Here is a 22,745-nt window from a genome sequence, read left to right as displayed (position 1 = left end):
CTCATTTATGACAGATTGCATGGAAAAGAAGGAGCTATAAGTGATGATAACAACGTACTTATCAATGAAAGTTTCTATAATGAATCGTAAAGGATGGTGCTTGAAGGATGAGCTGGCATTTAATGCTAACAAGACCTTGCACACTTTCTGGGTATCCATTTCTTTTTCAAGGGTTTCTATTCTCTACATTTTGGCCCCTATTTTTGTTCTATTCTGTGTTGTGAAGGGTGTGAGAAACTCTGTTGTGGCTGCAATGGGAGGCAATAGGAAGAGGATTGAACCGCTTTTTGTGATGAATGGAAGAAGAAGTTGAAAGCGTGGGCTATTATGGAAACTACTAAAATGATGAGGTATATGGAGCGAATTCTTGGCAAAAACCCTATTGTTATCAGGTTATTCAAGAAGAATTGGAAGGAGAGAAAAATCGCCATAGGTGGAAGGAAGGTGGAAATTGATGAAGGAATGATTGTTGAAGTTACTAGGATACCAATGGAGGGCAGAAAATTCTATACAGATAGAAAGCTCACAGAGGCAGCTATTAAGCGGTTCCCAAAGGAAGACTCTGAGAAAGCCAAATTGGTGAAATCTAGCAAGACCTATTATTCGCCAAAGGTGATTAAAAAGGTATGGAGATGGGTTTTGTTTGTTGTGATGCAATAAGTCACTCTTGATGGTAGATACTCTCGGTTTTACGGCTACTATTTTGTGCTCTTGAGTCACTTTTGCCAAAAATGATATGTTGTCAATTCCTTTCTACTTGCATTGTTCCTTGAATACTAGTATACAAGATTTTAGGGCTAACCCAGATAGAAATCTGCCCATGCATAAAGGGTTAATGTTTTGTTTATATAACCATGTTAAGGCCACCTTTGCTCAACACTCCATCACAAAGTTTTTGACCTCAGAAGAGGAGTTGGAGAACACAAATAAAAATGAAGATGAGGGGTCTGATACAGAGCTGGAAGGTGATTTTGACATGGATAACACCACTAAGGGAACTAGAAAGGGGAAGGATAAAGATATGGCTTCTAGGTCTAGCAGAAAGACTCTCGGCAAAGGGGTTAAAGGATATAGGAAAAAGGTACAGGGGGAGGATAGCTAGTTTGAAGAAGATGATAAGGATGATGATGGTATGGAGACTGAAAGTGAAAATGCCACCCCACCACCTAAGAAGAAAACTAAGCGTAGTCCAGCTATCACTGATATTAGCCTAGAGAAGGAGGTTGGTACCTCACAGGCCCCTTCTCCTCCTTTAGATCCTAATATATGGATTTGTGGTGTGGAGAAAGAGGGAAAGAATGTGGTGAAAGGGGAGACTCTGTCTCCTAAAGACAAAGTCACACTTGTTGGTGTGGAAACCCTGGAGAATAATGTTGATTTTTCAAACTTCAATAAAGATAGCAGTGATTCTCCCATAGCTATGCTTCAAAATACAAAGACTAGGGTGATGGAGTTTTATAAGGTTATAAAATAGGTCTTTTTGGAGATTGAAAGTTTGAAGTCTAAATAGGAGGCCTCTTCAAACAAAATGGACATTTTGGAAGTTGTCAAGACGGGTAATCTCAGTTCCTTGCCTAATAATCTGAAGGAATTAACTAAAGCCATCAATAATGCAAGGGCTATTACTGAGGCTTATGGTTCCAAATTCAAGACTATGGAGGCTAGGTTCAATGAGCTGGAAAAGAGGGTTTACAATCATGAAGAAACCTTGAAGAAGATCAGAGAACAAAGTCACAAAATTCTGAAAGCCTCAGTTGATAATTTTAGAGTGCTAATTAGTAAACTGGAACAAATTGAGCTGGAAAATAATATGATAGATATTTTTTAGGACAAGGACTTGATCCCTGAAGGTGTGGTTGTTGGACCTAATAAAAGAACCAAGGAAAATATGAGGAAGATGACTCATCAAGATAAGGGATTGGATGATCTCAAGAGTGTTGCTGCCTCTATGGTTCAGTTGGAGAAAGAGGTTGTGGAGCTTCTTAAAACTTTCTCTTAGTTCTATTGTACTGTGCTCTTGGATGTCCCTTTGGTGTCGATGTGTTTTCCTTCTATTACTTTTGGTTCTCTTTTTGGCTTTTTATTTCTACCAGTTGTTTCTGTTTGTTGTTATGTTCTTTCTAGCTGGGCCTTTCTTGTTTGATCTCTTTTGAAATTTATTGTAAAGGGTTTTAGTGCCCCTTCAAAACCTATTTTTCATGTAATTGAAAACCATGGGGCATGATCTATGTCATTTTAATTAGCAATTGACAAAAACCATCTTACGTTCTGATTAATAAAAAGTGGGTTAGGCATGTATCATCACATATTTGTTAAAAAGGCACTACCTAGGGCACATGAGAAGTGCACATCTAGCTAAGAAAGAGACTAGAAAATAGTAAACAACCAAAAACCACTAAACACAAAAAGGAACAAAGACAAAAGCAATAGAAAAAACTACCTAGAACTATACCAAAACCAGCTAACCACCATAGACACAAAGAGATGGTGTATTGGTAGGAGGCATTGCCTTCTTTCCAATCCTTACATAAACTAAGGAATTTATTAGAAGAACGATATTTTTTTTGTTGGAATCATTAGCAGAGTTTGGGGTACCCAAATCAGGAGTATCTTTAACCACGAGCATAACGGGCTTCATAGACATAGAAGGGGAAAGAGTGTGTCTCTTTTGTTTGTATTCCCCATAGTCAATCTCCTCCTATATAGCTTTCAGGGAAGCTCAATTCTTGAGGACTATCTCTTAGTTTTGATTATACATCTCACCACTTTTTCTTTTAAGGATCTCTTGATTTTCCTTTAAATCTAGAACCATCCTATCTTCTTTCTTCAGCAGCACCTTTTCTGAGAGCTCATTTATCTTCCCCTCCACCATCTCCAAATTTTCTATCTTCTCAGTCATAAAGTTTGTCTCTTTCTAGACATGTTCTTCCTTTAAGTCCATGACCCATTTGTCTGCTCTAGTCCCTGGCTCTACAAGTACCTCGATTCTATTAATTTTATTGATAGCCACATCAAACTATGAAAGAAGTCATTTGATAACCAATTTCTGTCATTCCACATTCTCTTCCATCTTTAAGATAGTAGATTCCAAATTAATGGGGCTCTTTTCATGGTTAAGAATCTCATGTTTAGGGATAAGAGGGGCAGTCTCCTTAGAAGCCATCGAAGACCATTCATATTTTGAATCATAAGAGGACTTTGAAACATCCACCTCCTCCTCATCACTTGACTCCATCACCTCCACCTTCTTAGGAGGTGGAGTAAAAGGCTTCTACTTTGCTTCTCTTAAGGGATTAAAGTAGGTGGGAACGAACTCAGGTCTAGAAGAGAAACCAATGGGTATGTACACAAAGATGGTGGTCAGAAAAGTGGACACCACCCCAAAAAAACATGGAAAAACAAGTAGCATGTACATGGTTCTAAAATTTTAATTCATAGCATGCGCGCTTAGGTTTGTTATTCTCGAGCCTAGAGAAGGTAGCGTGTACACGCTGATTTTAGGAAAATGAGCGCATACGCGCTACGCCTAGGAAAATGAGCACGTATGCACTAGTTATAGGAAAATGAGCACATACGCGCTAATAATCCCAACATAATGGCATACATGGTGCTTGTCAAAAAAAGTTTTTAAAAAAAAACTAGGTCTTATTTTCCCGTGAATAGCGTGTTTTAACTTTTTTTCTTCATTTTCTCTCCTAAACTGCAAACGGGGTGCTAGTTTTCTCCTCCAGACTATGGATCAAGGTTAGATTTTGTTTATTTTTTTCTTTCTTTCCCGTTTGTTCAATTTGTTTTATATTTTGAATTTAATTTCATTAATTTTGATTAGGTTTTTTCTTTTTTTGTTTCAAAAACTAGATTCTTCTAATCCACAATAGGAACAACCAAATGTACCTCCTAAAAACACACAAGAACAACCAAATGCACCTCCTGAAAACCCACAAGATACACCCCTAATTCCTCCTTTTGACCGCACACCTGGAACATAGGAGCAATTAATTAATCAGTTAGGACAAAATACGTCTAAAATCAATAGACTGATTGTTAAATTGAAAACATCCGAACTTGAGCATCATCAATCCCTCGCCACTAGCCTAGAAACATTAGCTAGTGGTGCCATAGTTGTTTCCACACAAATTACCAAATGGGGAAGCTTTAGGGATAGGTGTCGTCAATTCTGTGCCAATGGGCTATCATACGAGGGAGTAAAAAACAAAAATATTAGTAAACAACAAATATGTGCCCTTTTCATTGATCCCAAAGCTGGTCAGTAATTACCTCTTAATGCAAAGAGGTTTCCCATACATTGGTGTACCAATGTGTAGATGAAGAATCTTTTTTGTCAAAGGTGGTGGATGGTCTTTGATGATCCACCTTGTAATAATTATGAGGTGTCATTATATTTTTTGAGAAAAGTATATTGTGAGTTTGTGCTCAATGTGTGCCCAAACTATTTTGACATGAGAGAGTTCCATGGTAGAGGTGGTGCCTTTGCCCAAGATATACCTGGAGCCCATAGGCGATTACCTGCGGAGAGTCGTCGTACCTAGCACCCAAACTCGAGGTGCATCAAGCTATCCTAGTAGAGCTGAAAGAGTCGATGGAGCTACAGACTCTTCAGGAGGCCACAGCGTTGACTAGTGCCATCATCCAACATGGGATGTCGTTAGCACACCCTATTGTATTGGATGATTATCCATTAGGTTCTCCAGGTGGTGATAGAGAGCCCATCCAACATATGTGTGTCAGTTGCTTGGGGATATGCTCAGGGATAGATGTTGCAGCCGGTGCAGATGGATCCTCATCTCATATGTGCATAATTCATGGGAGTAGATGTCAGGACTGCACAACTAAGGATTTCACACTGACAGCTGACTTGATGGACATGGTGTTTGCCCATGAGCGATAGACATAGATGTGTTGATTTGAATTCATAGAATTTTATTTATCAGTCACTTTAAATTTGTAATTAAAAATAAATGAATTTTCATTTATACATCGATTTAAATTGAGATAAATAATATGCATTTTAGGATGTAGTAGCGGTATCCCATACTCCTCCCCTAGTTACTATAGCCGCAACTTCGATGCCTGAGGTATAAATTTTGTAACATGTTAAAATAAAATAGTACACTTTCAATTCAAAAAAATACAAGATATACTAACTATCTTTAATGCTTGGTCCAATTTTTGGTTTGTAGGTGCTGACAGGGGACCAAATGTCCCAGATTGATGACATCACGCTCTCAGCGATCGGTTTTGGCCTACAAGGCTATACGGTATCATATTTTGTACAACCCTTTTTATGTATTGTTTTGATGGAATATGCAAGTCATTTCATTTTAGATTTTTAAAATTATGTTTAATTTATTATCTGTACTAATATCTCATGTTAATTTATTTTTTTAGGGTACCCTCTCCACATCTAGGGCTCGTCCTAAGAAAAAGAATTTCTTGAAGATGCCAAAATGTGGGAAGAAGGTAATTGAACACATTTTTAGTTCTACAATTGTTTGAAAATATTGAAATCAAGTATTAGTTGGGGTTTGTAGATTGATTAGTGTTTTTTGTCTATTTTACATGTACAACGGTCATTGAGCTATGTGGATTTGTTGAATGCACCTGATTCACCCGTGGATCAAGAGAGGAAGGAGGTATGTATCTCTACTTTATTTTCTTGATTTCATGATTATATGCACGTGTACATGTGAACTTGTGATATTTTATAATATTATAATTTTTTCATATAGGAAATATCCATACCTATTTCATCAATGGCGAACCCTCCTCCATGCACTAGAGAAGCATCTCAGGGTCTGGTACACTTTTGTTTGATATGTAAAATTAATTGTTTTTAACCTACAATACTTATCATTATATTAATTGTATTTAATCTTTGAACATTTTTTGTATAGGTAATAGTGACAGTTTCTCCATTGATGGTGAGCCATCCTTAGTCCAATGGAGAAGCATCTCAGGCATAGGTACGTCATTGTTCTCTATATTATAGCTTTTAAGTGTTTTTGATATATTTATGTTAGTATATTGTATTAATTGTATTTTTAATCTATAATAGACCCATTCATGGTACAACCATAACGTGGATCCATTTAAGTATGTCTTCAAGAAAACTCCTAAGAGTGAAGAGGAGAGGAGAGTGAAGACATTAGCTCCTAGATCAGCCGATGAGGTAATATACATTTCAATTGCAAAGGAATTATAGTTAAATGCATAGTTATGTTGTTAATTGTGAACTATTTTCTACAAAAGAATTCTAACTTGGCTTTTGAATTTTGGTTTTACAACCATCTACAGAGTCGCGTACTACATCGAAGAGGCTTGATTTTGATTATCCACCACAAGTTTAGGATCATATAGTTTTAGTTTTGTTCATAGAATGACCAATACATGTAGATATATTCTACATTTTTATTGTATATCGATTTGGACATGGCATATGCCACATTTTTGTAATACTTGTATTGACTTGGCAGACATGCCTTTTATATATATATATAAATGTCGATATTCGATCCAATAAAATGTGTACTGAGTTCATTAGTTTGTATTCGTTGTATTTTGTGGTTGTTCTTTAATTCATTTAATTTATCATTTGCCTATGTAATCAACAATATGAATATAAACAACAAAAATATATGATATAAAACATTGCAATCATGAAATATGATTTGATAAAATTTCTAAAATGTTGAATTAACCCTACAAAAGTCCTTGTATTCAGTTCATTATTGTGTATTCACTGTATTTAATGGCTTCCCTTTTATAAATTTAAATGAATATTTGCATATGTAATCAACAATATGTGTTTGGTGCGAGAGCACCCTCACGCTCGCAATAGTAAAATTTTGTTCGTCATGTGCACAAACTGACATCGTGAGCATGTCTGGGTAGGAAATTTTATGCTAGGAATTCCCTTGTCATGTATCCCAAAGCGCCAAAACGTCGAGAGTCATACCCTATCGGTGCGATCTCTCAAGTGCCTTGAGTCCAAAAAATTGTCAAAATTTGATGAACTATTTCTTTAAATCCAGGAAACATATGGTCAATTCATTTGAACCCATGGGGTTGTGTGAGGCTCATCTACAATGGCCTATCTCATTTTTTAATGACTCAGAGCCATTTTCAATTGGTAGAATTTTTTCACCTGCTGCAAAAACCGTCAGTTGCATGCAATGCAAAGTTGCAAGATTATCTAGAATTGATTATGTTCGTCATGTTTACAAACCGACATCACGAGCATGTCTCAGTGGGTAGGTTTATGCTAGGCATGCCCCTTTCATGTATCCCAAAGCGTCGAAACGTCGAGAGTCATACCATACCGGTGCGATCTCTCAAGTGCCCTAAGTCCAAAAAATTAACAAAATTTGACGGACTGTTTCTTCAAATCCATGAAATATATGGTCGATCAGTTTGAACCCATGGGGTCATGTGAGGCTCATCTACAATGGCCTATCTCATTTTTTGATGACTCGGAGTCATTTTCAATTGGTAGCATTTTGTCGCCTGCTACAAAAATCATCAGTTGCATGCAATGCAAAGCTGCAAGATTGGCTAGAATTGATTCTATTCATCATGTGCATAAATCAACATCGTGAGCACATCTGGGTGGGAAGGTTTACGCTAGGCATGCCCCTATCATGCATCCCAAAGCATCGAAATGCCAAGAGTCATACCATACCGGTGCGATCTCTCAAGTGCCATGAGTCCAAAAAATTGTCAAAATTTGACGGACTATTTCTTCAAATCCAGGACACATATGGTCAGTCCGTTTAAACCCATGGATTCAAATGAGGCTCCTCTACAATGGCCTATCTCATTTTTTGATGACTCGGAGCCATTTTCAATTGGTAGCATTTTTTTGCCTACTGCCAAAACCGTCAGTTGCATTCAATGCAAAGTTGCAAGATTGGCTAGAATTGATTCGGTTCATCGTGTGCACAAACTGACATTGCAAGGGCATCTGAGTGGGTAGGTTTATGCTAGGTATGCCCCTATTGTGCATCCCAAAGCACCGAAATGTCGAGAGTCATACCGTACTGGGGCGATCTCTCAAGTGCCATGAGTCCAAAAAATTGTCAAAATTTGATAGACTGTTTCTTCCAATCCAGGATACATATGGTCAATCCGTTTGAACCTGTGGGGTTGCATGAGACTCCTCTACAATCTACTATCTCGGTTTTTGATGACTCATATCCATTTTCAATTGGTAGAATTTTTTTGTTTGCTGCAAAAACCGTCAGTTGCATGCAATGCAAAGTTGCAAGATTGGCTAGAATTTATTCGGTTCATCGTGTGTGCAAACTGACATCACAAGAGCATTTGTGTGGGAAGTTTTACACTAGGCATGCCCCTACCATGCATCCCAAAGTGTCAGAATGTCAAGAGTCATACCCTACCGACGCAATGTAGAAGTTGCTTGACAACAATGACAATTTTTGCTCAAATTGTATCTAGTCTCAATCTATGACCCCTATGACCCGATAATGACTCAAATAATTCTCCATGATTTTACAAGAATCAAGAATGCTCATTATTGACCAGGGACACATCACATATACTCAAAACATAGTCACAAAACATTGACACACAAAATAGTCACAAAACATTGTCACATATTATTCAAAGATTTGCCTCTAAATATGGTCAAATTAGCTCTTGGCCGTTTCATTATACAAAAAAATGTCTTATAAATCATCTCATGGGCTTTTATACAAAATTTGGCATTACAATATGTGTGATTCAACTCATCGCCATTTTAATATACAAATCATCTCATGGGCTTTTATACAAAATTTGGCATTACAATATGTGCAATTGAGCTCATTGCCATTTTAATATACAAAATTTGGTATGTACATATGTACAAATCAACTCATTGCCATTTAAATATACAAAATTATGCCCCTAAACATGTAAAAACCAGCTAATGGGCATTTATATATACAAAAAACGAATATAGAACAATTCATCTATGATTTATACAAAATTCTCAAAATTATTCTACTCTGAACCATAGAATCAATCAAGTAAGCCTTCAGGATCATCTGTAACCCGTATTGTGTCAAGTATTGCCTCGTGGTCAGATTCACGAACTTTCCATTAAATCTTGTTATGAGGTCTACCATGATACTTAATCAAATGAATATTTTTTGCAACAACAAGGTTAGAGAAATGAAGAATATGTCTATGTGTTTCAAAGTCCTCGAACAACCAAACATTAGAATTCTTGATAGGGTATCTCCAGAGCCATGTTCCTATCATGACAACAGACACTATTGGGTACTCAATACCCTCTCCGTCAATGATTGTGGTTGTCAATTTTCTATTTGGCTCAACACAATGACACAAAAAGTAATCTGTTCCTTCTTCATTGTTCTCTTCTGCAACAACTGCATACACATGACTTGCATTTTATAAAGTGTTAATTAATATAAAAAATAAAGTATGATGTACAACGAAATGAACCAAAAAGAATACTTGCAAAAAAATTAACTCAAAAAATCACCTGAATCTACTAGGTCGGATACATGGTCAAAATCCACTGATGTCTCCATCTGGCTGAATTGTAGTGCTTTGGGAATTTGATATGAATCAATGGGAACCAATGGTCTACAAGACCATTTATCAACCTACTCTTGTGATTCACATTCTTCCCACAAACAATACATGCATGAAGAGCAAAAACATACCATTTGTCTCGTGTAAATTACCAGTGAACTTGAATTTGAACTCATAAATGAGTGCATGTCACTCGATCCTACAACTGTACAACAATCTAGATAGTTTTCAATGTTAGATTTAGTGATCAACCAAAAATATCTATGAACCATTGACATACCTGGATTACTTGGACCCATCGTAGACTTACACCATTGCACAATTGTTTCTGCATCTATCAACTCAACACCACCTTCGTACTTCAATTCTTCTCTAGCTAGGGCTCTTCTCACACATGCTTCCGCACCATTGTGCTCTCCCTTACCATGTCCAGCCTCAGTGAAATTCCAAAAATGTTGTACACCACTTGTCATCTGCATCCTTGTCAACCAATAAAACATCCTTGCATTCTTGAATTGTGCGGTGCAATTATCTAACCATATTAAGTGTCAGTTGTATTGTATGTTCCTTTCCCTTAAACTATCATAGAAAACTTTAAAGAATCCTTGTACAAACTCTGATGAATGAGTACGATCATCACTTATGTAGAAGTGATACTCTCTTACAACCTTTCTATCCTCCTCTATGCTATCATCTGCATGTATGAATGCTATGTGTACAAAAATAGAAACTTGTGTAGAGTGATAATACATAGATTGCACTTCATTTTGAGGTTGTAGTGTATAATTTTCAGAGAAAACAATGATAGAGACAATGGTGCCAAGATGAAATGTGTTCTTACATAGCTTGAATTTCTCATCTAACCATTGAGCTCTATGTGTATGCATTATGTACTCATAAACTAGTTTCTTGTGAAACATTGTCATAAATTCAGCTACACATATATCATTTTTCACTAGCTCACATCTCTTCAAATCTTTTCCATCTTTAACTCCATGTGTGACTATCTTGTACTTTCTGAAAGAAACTAGTTTTGTACAAATTTCATGTTTGCTCTCCAAATGTACGCATCTTGGTAAACATTGCAAACCACCACATATAGCACAAGAACCTTCTAAACAAGGCATCTTATAATAAATTCAACCATCATGTCTATTACATAGCACTCTTGAAATAAATTCTCTTACCGACTTAGGAGGTGCTTGTATATTGCATTCCTGCAAAACATTGTTAATGTGAAAAGTAGAACAAATATGACAAAAAATATCATAGTGCATGGAAAATTCAATATGCATCCTACAACAACACGTGGTGCATACATGATTAATCTTAATTATAAAAAGGTTGTCATTTCAAAAAATCTTTGAGAAATTCTTATTTGAGGAAACTTTTGAAGGAATCTTTCATAAAATTTAGTTTGAGTCACATCGAAATAGTGTTTGGCATGTGGCTCATGATTTTAAGACCCAATTCGTCTTCTAACAACATCTCTTTGGTTGGGCGAAACTCTTGTATTGTCATGCCAAAAATTTTCAATTAATGTTCTTAGTGCATCAACAACAACCTTGTCTTTGCGTGGTAGTCTACCCGAGAATGCCCAAAGAGAATTATTGTTAGGTTCCTCTATTTTTTCCTGCCTCTTTAATGCTTTACTTAATCTTGTTCTACTAACGTTTAATGAATTACTTGTTTTTCTTATCAAATGATCTTTTTTTATTTTCTTACTCATTATGGTTGATATAATGACACGTCAAGTTGCATTAGAATCTTTAGTACATGATTTTGAACCAATAGCCTGATATGCATCAAATAGATTTCTCACAATAGTTCTTTCACTGTTAGTTTCAGATGATCTTAGGCCTAGAATTTTCATTGTCTCTCTAAAATTCAAATTTTTAATCATTTCAACAATTAATTGACATTTTGCGGTTTGATTTAAGTTTTCAAAATAGTTTTGCCATATTTTGTTAACCATTCTCCTACAAGTTCGTTCATTCATTTTATTGGGCATTGACTTCAATATATTCTCATCAATGTCAATTAAATACTTTGGTTTCCTACGAGTGATTCTAGGAGGTGTTAACATCAGTGCATTATGTACATTCAATTCATCAAATAGAAGGTGTGTGTTCATCATTTAATTGATTATTCAATGCGGTATCTTCTTCAATTGCATTAGGTTCATACGGTAAATCAAATGTCTCTTCTTCAATTGTATTAGGTGCATTATGCTCGTTTGGTAAATCAAATTGAGATGTTGAGGATGACATACCTTCTTCTCCCATTGTTCTTATGTCATGTAATTTCTTCATATGCTACCTTTGTCTTTCCTTTTCAACCTCTTGTTGTTCCATCATTCCTCACTTGTTCTTTCCCATGGTTGATATCGGTTGTCCTAAATAGAATCATATTACATATATAAGTAAACAAAAGTTCATAAACAAACAAATAACCATAAATATGAATCTTATCATTGTTTTTGAGAATCAAACTATTAAACAATCACAATACTATTGACAAAACTAATAAGAACAACAATTCAATTATTTGAAATCATGCAAAAACAAAAAATTAACTTACTTCTATGTATAAAACAGTGATAGAAGTGCAGACATAGTTCCAGTGGAGCCTTCAATGACCTCAAAAAATTCTTTTGAGGCCGTTGAGGCTCTTGGGAAACTAGAACTATGTCTATGTATCGCGTACGCGCTACATTAATAACCGCGAACATGCTGTTAGTCCATAAAATGTTGGCAAGCCCAACGATATTTTTTTTTCCCATTTTGTACTAATAAGTAGCGCATACACGCTCCTAAGCCTAAAAAATGTTATCACAGGGTAGCAAATAATGGGCTCAGTACCCCGTATGCGCTTGGGTGAATTCACAATACTGTTTCCCACTTTTTGAACAACTTTGAGACTTAGGTGAATATTTTGAAAAAAACCTTCACTTTCCGACACCTATAACTTTTAAACCGTTAAGAATTTGAAGATGATATAAAGCAGTGATTTTTAGCATCTTGTTTGTAGATTCTAAATATGTTTTTTTTTAATTTGTTTGAATAAAATTTTATTGATTTTTCCATCTCCCTCAAAAAGTAGTTTTTTATAGCAAACAACATTTTTTAAGAGTGATGTGTATCCCGAAACGCATAATTTTTTTTCTATAAATGATAAAAACTTAATTCTTTTGAATTTTGGTTTGTAACATCAATATCCAAGGCATGCAGTTGGTTTGATAGTGATATGTTGAATATTTTTCATTTTATTTAGTTTTGAAGTTCAACTAATTATAATTCAGATATAGGTGTACGTTTGAACACACAACTTGTTCTATATGTATAAAAATTCAATTTTCTTTTTCTTTTAAGAAAGAAAACACCAATACCTAGTGCATAGATATTTTTTAGATTTTTTTTGAATTAGTTTACTATTTTTCCCAATGCATTGAACAAAGAAGTTCATGTTCAGTGAAAAACCTACATTCATAAGAAATAAAATAAAAATATATTAATGAATTTAATATATTAAAAGTTATACTATTTGGAAAGCTTATAATAAGGACTAAATACCTAAAAAAATAAAAATTAAATGAATTAATTTGGCCCCCCAAAAGCTAATGTAAAATTGATTTTTTATCAGCATTTGATAGATGCAAAGGAGACTCCATTGCAAGTATGATTTAGAAGTAGAGAGCTTCTATCCAACAAATTTTGATCTAAGAGCCTTTGATTTAACTCTCTTCAATTAATTACTTCAAATGGGACCTCTTAAAGCTTAAATCATTATATTTTCTAAAAAATGTATGATTTCAGCAAAAATCAGGACGTACCAAAAAGTGGGAACTAGCTTTGTGAGTTCACCCACTTACAAGCAATAAGTACCACGTACATGCTCCTACGCCTTAAAAAAGCTATGGTAGTGTAGTTAACTAATAGGTTCAGTACCCCGTACGCGCTATTGGTAGTAGAAAAAATGTGAATGAAAAGGGAGGGAGAGAGGAGTGGGGTGGAAGGGAAGGAGGGAGAGAGGGAGAGAAGAAGGAGGGGGGGAGGGGGAGGAGAGGGGGGAGGGTGGGGGAGGGGGAGGAAGAGAGAGAGAGGGAAGGAGGGAGACGAAGAGAGAGGGAAGGAGGGAGATGGAGAGAGAGGGAGAGAGAGAGAGAGAGGGAGGAGGGAAGATAGAGAGAGGGAGAGAGGTAGAGGTAGGGAGAGAGAGAGGGAGAGAGAGAGAGAGAGAGAGAGAGAGAGAGAGAGAGGGAGAGAGGTAGAGGGAGGGAGAGAGAGAGAGGGAGATAGAGAGAAGAGGGGGGAGGTTGGGAGAGAAGAAGGGGTATGGAGGAAGGGAGAGAGAGAGTAGGGGGAAGGAGGGAGAGGAGAGGGGGGAGGGAGGGGGAGGAGGAGGAAGAGAGAGAGGGAGAGGGGGGAGAGAGAGAGAGAGGGAGAGGGGGGAGAGTAGGAGGGAGGGAGAGAGGGGGGGCGGAAGGGAAGGATGGAGAGAGGGAGAGAAGGAGGGGGGGAGGGAGAGGAGAGGGGAGTGGGAGGGGGATGGGGAGGGGGAGGAAGAGAGAGAGAGGGAAGGAGGGAGAGGGAGAGAGAAAGGAGGGGAGGAGGGAGAGGAAGAGAGATAGAGATGGAAGGAGGGAGAGGGAGAGAGAGGGAGAGAGAGAGAGGGGGAGGGAAGGTAGAGAGAGGGAGAGAGGTAGAGGGAGGGAGAGAGGGAGAGAAGAGGGGGGAGGGTGGGAGAGAAGAAGGGGTATGGAGGAAGGGAGAGGGAGAGTAGGAGGGAGGGAGGGAGGGATAGGAGAGGGGGGAGGGAGGAAGAGAGAGAGAGAGAGAGGGAATGAGGGATAGGGAGGAGGGAGAGGAAGTGAGAGAGAGAGGGAAGGAGGGAGAGGGAGAGAGAGTGAGGGGGGAGGGAAGGTAGAGAGAGGGAGAGAGGGAGAGGGAGGGAGAGAGGGAGAGAAGAGGGGGGAGGGTGGGAGAGAAGAAGGGGTATGGAGGAAGGTAGAGGGAGAGTAGGGGGAGGGAGAGAGGAGGAGGGAAGGAGGGAGAGGGAGAGAGAGAGGTGGGGGAGGGAGAGGTAGAGTGAGAGAGAGAGAGAGAGAGAGAGAGAGAGAGAGAGAGAGAGAGAGAGAGGGGGGGGGAGGTAGAGAGAGGGAGAGAGGTAGAGGGAGGGAGAGAGGGAGAGAAGAGGGGGGAGGGAGGGAGAGAAGAGGGGGGAGGGAGGGACCTATAATGACACCAAATAACACACCATAGGACCTATAACAATACCAAATAGCACACCATAGGACTTATAACGACACCAAATAGTGTCCTAAGGGGTCATAGAACACCATATGACCCCTTAGGACACCATATGGCATTGTTATATGTCGTATGGTGTCTTAAGGGGTCATAAGGTGTCCTAAGGGGTTATAGGACACCATATGAACTCTTAGGAAACAATACGACTTCTAATAACACCTAAGGGGTCATATGGTGGGCTAATAGGAATTACAGAAGAAGAGAAAGAGGGAGGGAGAGAAGAAGAGAATGAAGGATGGGGTATGGAGGAAGGAAGAAGGGGAGAGAGCGAGAGAGAGAGAGAGGGATGGGGTATGGAGGAAGGGAGAAGGGGAGAGAGAGAGAGAGAGAAAGAGAGAGAGAGAGAGAGAGAGAGAGAGAGAGAGAGAGAGGAGAGAGAGAGAGAGAGAGAGAGGGGGGAGGGAGAGGAAGAGAGATCGAATCTAGGACACAATATGACCCTTAGAACATAATATGACCCGTAACAACCTCTAAGGGGTCATAGAGTGTCCTAAGGGGTCATATGACACTATATTATCCCTTAGAACACCATAGTTACTATAACGACACCAAATAGTGTCCGAAGGGGTCATAGAACACCATATGACCCTTTAGAACACCATATGGTGTTGTTATGGGTCATTGGTGTCTCGAGGGGTCATATGGCATCCTATGACCCCTTAGAACACCATATGGTGTTGTTATTGGTCGTATGGTGTCTTAAAGGGTCATATGGTGTCCTAAGGGGTCATAGGACGCCATATGACCTCTTAGGAAACAATATGACCTCTAATGACACCTAAGGGGTCATATGGTAGGCTAATAAAATGATATATTAAATTTGAAGTTATGAATAGAACATCATAAAATAGAACATCATTAGTTTAGTTTTGATATAGCTAAGTTAGACCATTGTCAGCATAAGAGAGACTCCAAGCGAACAAACAACGAGGCTTCGCTAAAAAGCAAGTGTAAGAGCTTGACCTAACCATAAGAGTATTGCCTAAGTTCTAAAATATATGATGCTATTAAATTTGCAAGGTTATAGGACTGATCTCAATTGTGGCTATAGGAATTACACACTTGATTTCTTTCATGGGTATGTATCGTTCCAAGCTGTTTGACAAGTGATGATCATCATATACTACCACTGCCATGCATACAACAAACTTTAATTTATTTAGGTGATAGGCGTTGTGTAACAATATAGGAACTCTCGCATACTTACCACTATCATTCTCCAAGACATCATCTGTGTTACTCTCCCTCTTTCTCTTCCTACCGATTGTTTCCTTGTGAAAAAAATATTGCAGGTACTCTGACTCGTCATGTTGCTTTGTTGACACTATTTTCCACATCTTCTCTACTCATTAAAAACACATTCAAGAAGAATATTGCTGCAAGTTTACTTGTTTGTCACGGTAATGCACCCATGGTTCAATTTCAAACCCTATTCCTCCTATTCAATATATACACACAAATCCATCAGTGAATTTTCTTAGGAGAGCATACATGATAAAAATCAAAGAGGAAGTTACAAACAAGAAATAAATTCACTTACTTCTATAGAAGTGCAGACACAGTTGCAGTGGGGTATGGAGGGAGGGAGCGAGAGAAGAAGAGAAAGAGGGATGGGGCATGGAGGAAGGGAGAAGAGGAGAAAGTGAGAGAGAGAGAGGGATGGGGTATGGAGCAAGGGATAAGGGGAGAGAGGGAGGGATGGGGTATGGAGGAGGGGAGAACGGGAGAGAGGGAGGGAGAGAGAGAGGGATGGGGTATGGAGGAAGGGAGAAGGAGAGAGAGAGAGAGGGATGGGGTATGGAGGAAGGGAGAAGGAGAGAGAGAGAGAGAGAGAGAGAGAGAGAGAGAGAGAGAGAGAGAGAGAGAGATGCACCTTGTATGCGTTTGAGAGGGGGAGATAATACACTTATATGTGTATATATATACTTAATATATTATATATTATTATACACATATTATATATTACATATATTATATGTATATACACATATTATATATACAATATCATATAATAAACTAGTACATACGCGCTGTTTACAGTAAAAAGACCCCATACGTGCTTCGTACACCATAAGTACCCCGTACGTGCTTTTGACTGTTTAGGCTTGGAAATAGGCCTGGATGACAAAGCTACGGTTTGGAAGTTTGATTTCCCTCCATTTCTCTCATTTTTGACGTGTTTTATTTTATCAACTTGGTTTATCGACTTTCTCATCATCAGGTTTACACTTCATCAAGTAGGTATTTCTAAAATTGCCAGCATATTTTCACCCTTCTTCTAATCTTTCTAACCATATAATTTTTTTTCAATTTGAACAACAATAACATATTATTATTGAATTTCTTTTACCAGTGTCTCCATAGTTCTCACAAACATAGGTGTACCATTTTCTTAATAAGTTTTGATATACTTATCCAAATTTTAAAAACTTTATATATTATTATAGTGCACTTGATTATTTACAATTTAAAAAAAAAATGTATTTTCGATTTGTTTAATGCAACTTATGCTTCACGCATGAATAGGTACCTAATTTTTAAGGATGTGCTCGATTGGAAAAATCATAAAAAAAAATAATACTCAACAAAAAATTACAAAAAAATACACATCTTCTAGTTCTCACTCTTAACTATCTTTCTACTAAAGGATTTGTCAAAATACTAAATCTAACTATGAGTTTTTTGATGTGCACGTCAGACACTATGTTATGTTTTTTTAGAAAAAATTAGGGTCTATTTTCTGTGCATGAAGGATTTCACCCCCTTAATCTTATCCAATTTTTAAAAAGTTTAGTAGTTTGGAAACTAGATTCAGAGTACTACAATATTTGTTCTTTGATTATCTTCATATCTTAAGTGGGAGACTTTCAAATTTTGCCTCCAAGTTCAGGTTCACCTGATTTTAGAAAAAAAGTGTCCACTTATACCCTCCTTTTTTACCACCATCTTTGTGCACTTACCCCAATAATATGGTTAGTTTTTGGCATTGGGGCCCCTGAAATATAATCACCAAATTTAGGTCCAGTAGAGGGTTACAAGAATTTGACAAGGATCCACCAAGAGGGGTTAAGGCAAGGTGAAAATTATAAAGCTTAAGAATCAAGCCTTGATGAAGGGGCAAAGAGTTCTTAGTCTTATCCTTAGCAACATATTGAGATAAAGAAAAGAAAACACAATAAGAAAAGTTCATTTGAATACTATACCTTAGGTCATTTAGCATAGGGAAAATCTAAGCATGAAATCTTTTGAAGTGCCCATCCAAAGTGAAATATTTCATCAATAGTAGGGCCACATCCTTCCATTTGTTGGAGAGCTCCTCTCAATTATACCCACTTTGTAGTCTCGACACGCCTTCACCTACCATGAAGAATTATTTTAATTCCACTTTGTAAAATCCCTTCAGCTTCTTAGGGAAGATTATACCATCCTAGAAAATACAAGTAATGGTGACAATCAAGTCAGGGGTGACTTTAAAGGCTAAAATTTCTAATCTTTACCTCACCTTTTTGTCCAGCTAGGGAAAAGTTCTTAGAAAGGTCTGGGTCAAAGCTTTGCATGTGCTCTACATAGATATCTAGATTATATTTAACTACAATTCTTCTTAGGTATCAGGTTTCACTTCAATTAAGTCCCCCTCTATCAAACATAGAGAGCTTTGGAGAATAAACTAGGTAGGAAATGCAAAAACTAGCTATTTAAAAATAACAACACTTTTGAAGAAGAAGGATAGTGACACTACTTTTTGAGAAACATGTTTGCACCTTAGTATAAAATGAATAGCTGAAAGGACGGCTAAAAAGGTGAAAAAGGCAATTTTTGAATTATGCTCCATCATTACCTTTTTTGTCCTTAGATCGCTACACAAACCAAATTTGGTAAATCATAAATATTCGTCTGGATTTTTAAATCCTTGGATAATGGTCCTATAGATGCCATCCTATTTGCAAATTTGTTGCCTTCCTTTCTTATGTGACACATGTTGATGTAACTTACTCCTTGAATGACCGACATACACTTGGTCACTACATCTTCATATTTCTAGTCTAGTGTCACTTCATTCTTAAGAAAGGATTTTATTTTTTGAATTTCTTTCTATTATGAATCAATTGTACTTCCTTTCATTGATTATAATTAGAATATAACAGATGGTATCCACTTTCACAAAACTCAACTTTTGTGAATCTGAGTTGACAATGTAAGCTAACACAAAATTCCCCATATGATCTCAAACCACATAAAAGCCATCATATGTCATTGAAATTCATAAAATCCAATGTTTGAATCCCATCTTATGTTAGTTTTGCAATGAATCCATTGTAGAAGAATATGTAGATGCTAGGGTTTTGTCATTGTAGAAAGTCTCAATAGGTGTTTTCTAGAGTCGATGTCAAGGGGACTAATTAACTGTTTCCAGAGATGGCTAGTGAAAAGGGACAAATCTCTCTATTTGATGAGAGAAGAGAGTTGTTTGGAGATATGCCTCCGAGAGTGGTGTCTATGATGCTAGTAGGAGATATCCCCGTATCATTGGTGGATCAGAGCACCCTTTAGTATCGAGGTGGGCTTCTCCAAGACTACATATGCTAGGGATTTCCATTGCAGAAAGGCTCAACAAATGTTTTGTAGAGCCGATGCTGAGGGGACTGGTTAGTCGTTGCTAGTGGCAAGGAAAGAATTTATCTATTGGGTGAGAGAAGGGAATTTTTGGGAGATATGTCTATAGGGGTGGTGTCTATGATGCTAGCAGAAGATATTCACGGATCAATGGTGGATTGAAGCACCCTTTAGTCTCTGGACTGGGGTTCTCTAAATGGGGGGATAGGGATATTTTAAAGAACTAAGAGAAACACCCAATAGGATTTTTAAATGAAAAGCTTGCTCTTAGTGGTGCGATTGGGTAGTTTGAGATGGTCTCTTGGAGGGGCGATTTTGTTCAAGCCAAGGCACCCACTAAAAAATCTATTTTTGTGACTTTAGATGTGGAGGCTAAAAGAGAGATAGAGCATAATAAAATTTATTTTGCAAGGCTAGGCTTTATTGGGCACTTTAGAGGTCTTCGGCTAGTCTTACATGAGTTTCATAAGTGGATCTCTAAAAATAGAGAACCCAATTTGGATGGGTATGTTCAAATCTACCCAAATGCCCAAAGGTTTTTTGTGGTAGTTTTTGAATTGGTGGAAGATAGGGATAAGATTCTCTGCAATCATCAATGGAGTTGGGGTGGCAACCATTTGCTCATGTTGAAACCCTAACATCCGTCTTTCAACTCAACTACTGAATATTTTGATCAGATCCTATTTGGGAAGGCTTCCTAACCTCCATTTACATTACTGGTTTGATTCCTACCTTGAGGCTATAGGAAACTCTTTAGGAAGTTTTTTGATGGTGGATGAGGGCTTTGACAATATTTTGCATTCAACATACACATGAATTTTGGTGGAGATGTATGTTTGTTATTAAGGAAAAAATTGGTTTTACAGGGACCCCAAACCACAGAGTTTACAAGCAAGATTAAATATTCATATAAAGTCCACTAAGACAGGAAAGTTTTAAAATAGACACAAAAGGACAACAATAACGAGACAAAAGTTAGAAAAGAAAACACCAGACAAACAAAACTAACCTAAGGACTTTAAAGTATCAGTAGTCTTGGCTTCAAGGTTATTCATCTCTTGAGCCACCTTCTTCAACTCGTGGATCTCCTGAGGCGCATAAGCTACTTTTCTTTTCTAGTTGGCTCTAGTCCTCTTCGATGGGCCAAAATCCTCTTTTTGGCTTTTATTTTTGTCATCTTCCAAGTCCACAAATAGGGTCCCCTGCTAAGTATTTTCCAGCTTATCCACCAAGGTGTTCATTGTAGTAGAAGAATTCTTCACAATTATGTGGCTTTGCTTCATGATGGAATTCAAGGTTACCCGAATTTTGCCAATTTCCCCTTCTAGATATTTTATTTTTTTCTCATTTTCCTTATTCATCTTATCCATGCACTCAACAGTTCTTTGAAGGCACTCGACCATCGACATCTTCTCTTCTTCAGTCCATAAAACCCCATTATCCTTTTGAGGCACCCCTTTAGCTTCCATTTCATCCAGCTTACTAGAAACAACCCTGTTATTTATACTTAGGTCCTTAATTTTATGAAAAACCCACTTAATAATTCTAAAATAGTCAACCACCACATTTCTAGAAATTGCCAGAATGAAAACCAAGAAATTCCTGTTTAGGCTTGAAGTAGTGGACTTTAGGTCTGAGATCTCCAAGGAATCTGGGCCTATTTTCTCTATCAGTTTGAGGTTAAGAGGTATGGAAACCATCAGTGGAATTTGGGGCAGCAGAATAATTCTCCGAGGAGTCCTCAAAATAGCAAACCAACTTTTTCTTGAGGAGGGATTTCTACTTGTTTTTAGCTTTTTGGGAAGTGCTAGTGAGGGTTTTCACAAAGGCGACTTTTCTATTCAAGGGCTTGATCTGTAAGTTTTTCTTAGACCCAATATTAGGGGGGAGTCTCTTCCTCTTCCCAATTAGTGTCTCATTCACCCTCGTCCTCATACATGATAATACTAATGTTATAACCTTTCGATGCCCAAGGCAAGATGGGGTTAGATGGGGCTGGCATTTTAATATTTAATGCTCATGGATTAACTGAATAAGGCCCACATGCAGGAAAAGATATTTCTTAGGGATTTTTTGGTGTTCCTTAATAATATGTTTCAAAGAGAAAAATAAGTAGTATGGAAATAAAATCCTTACCTTGTGTCAAAATTAATTGAGGAGGGCAATGTGGTAGCCATAGACTCTAGTAAATCTGTTGTCCACCATGATATATTCCATGATAACTCTGAGAACCTCACTCTAAAGTGTCCTAACCTTCCCAACTTTAAAATAACCATTAGATATTTTGACCGGCACCTACCTTTCCTCATGAGTTTTGGGAAATTTGATGGTTTCTTCATCCGAAAACATTTTATCATGAAAGAACTTCATCCCCTCTATGGAGAGCCCAGTAATTTCCCCAATGAGATTTTCATCAATATTGACCTTTATCCTATTGAGAACAATCCCATCCTCCTTCTAATTTTTGGTAAAATACTCTATAATTTCAGAGTTAGCACCATGGAGCTTCTCGAGAAAGGACTCAAGCCCCACTCTCGATATGCCTCCATATATTCATATTTTTCTTGTGCTTCTCATGGTTGTTCATCTCAACCCTCTTCCTTCTTCCCCCAATTTTCTCATAGGTAATTCTTCTATTAATCGCAAAGAAAGTAACCTGAACAAAGAGCCAACAACGAAACCAAAGCACCCACAATACATGCCAGCCCTCGCCACCCATAGGGATAATTAAGGAGCCACCACCATATCGAATGATAACACTGATATCGAATGATAACACTGATATCGAATGATAACACTGTACTAGTATCTACTCCAATTCATCATTATTAAAAATGACAAATTTCCCATGAATAGTATTATAATCAATTAAGGCTCTGATGTTAGTTCCCAAATCTCTATAAGCCTGCCACGTCCATTGACCCATATGCTTAACCCCTTCATTGGAAAAGTATTCGACCACCTTATTAGCTTCCCTAAAGGAATGGGAAATTATTACCTTGTCAAAGTTGGATAAGATATATTTAGCTTCTTCTATACAACTTTTAATAGTCCATGGGGGGGATTTGCCAAGAAGGCGCTCAATAATGTTTTTTTAATCACCTTCAATCCAGATATTTTTGAAATTTATTTTATTTGCAAGATCGATTACTTGGAAATCTCTTATGGCTTCGGCTATGTGATTAGACTATGAGCCCAAGGAGAGTGCCATAGTCGAAATAAAATTGCCATTATGATCTCTTA

General features: G+C 37.6%; 1 protein-coding gene across 1 annotated transcript in view; it reads left to right on the top strand.

The window, feature by feature from the left end:
- Positions 1-1,132: 1,132 nt before the first annotated feature.
- LOC131061785 (cytochrome P450 86B1-like) overlaps positions 1,133-22,745 on the top strand; it is a 64,741-nt gene continuing 43,128 nt past the window's right edge. Inside the window, exon 1 of the mRNA XM_059214646.1 lies at positions 1,133-1,462. Within this exon, the coding sequence (XP_059070629.1) occupies positions 1,133-1,462 (330 nt within the window). The remainder of the gene's footprint in view (positions 1,463-22,745) is intronic.

The sequence above is a fragment of the Cryptomeria japonica genome, chromosome 11, assembly GCF_030272615.1.
Source record: "Cryptomeria japonica chromosome 11, Sugi_1.0, whole genome shotgun sequence".
NCBI lineage: Eukaryota > Viridiplantae > Streptophyta > Pinopsida > Cupressales > Cupressaceae > Cryptomeria > Cryptomeria japonica.
The sequence above is the reverse complement of the archived record's forward strand: the minus strand, read 5'-3'. Positions and strand labels throughout refer to the sequence as shown.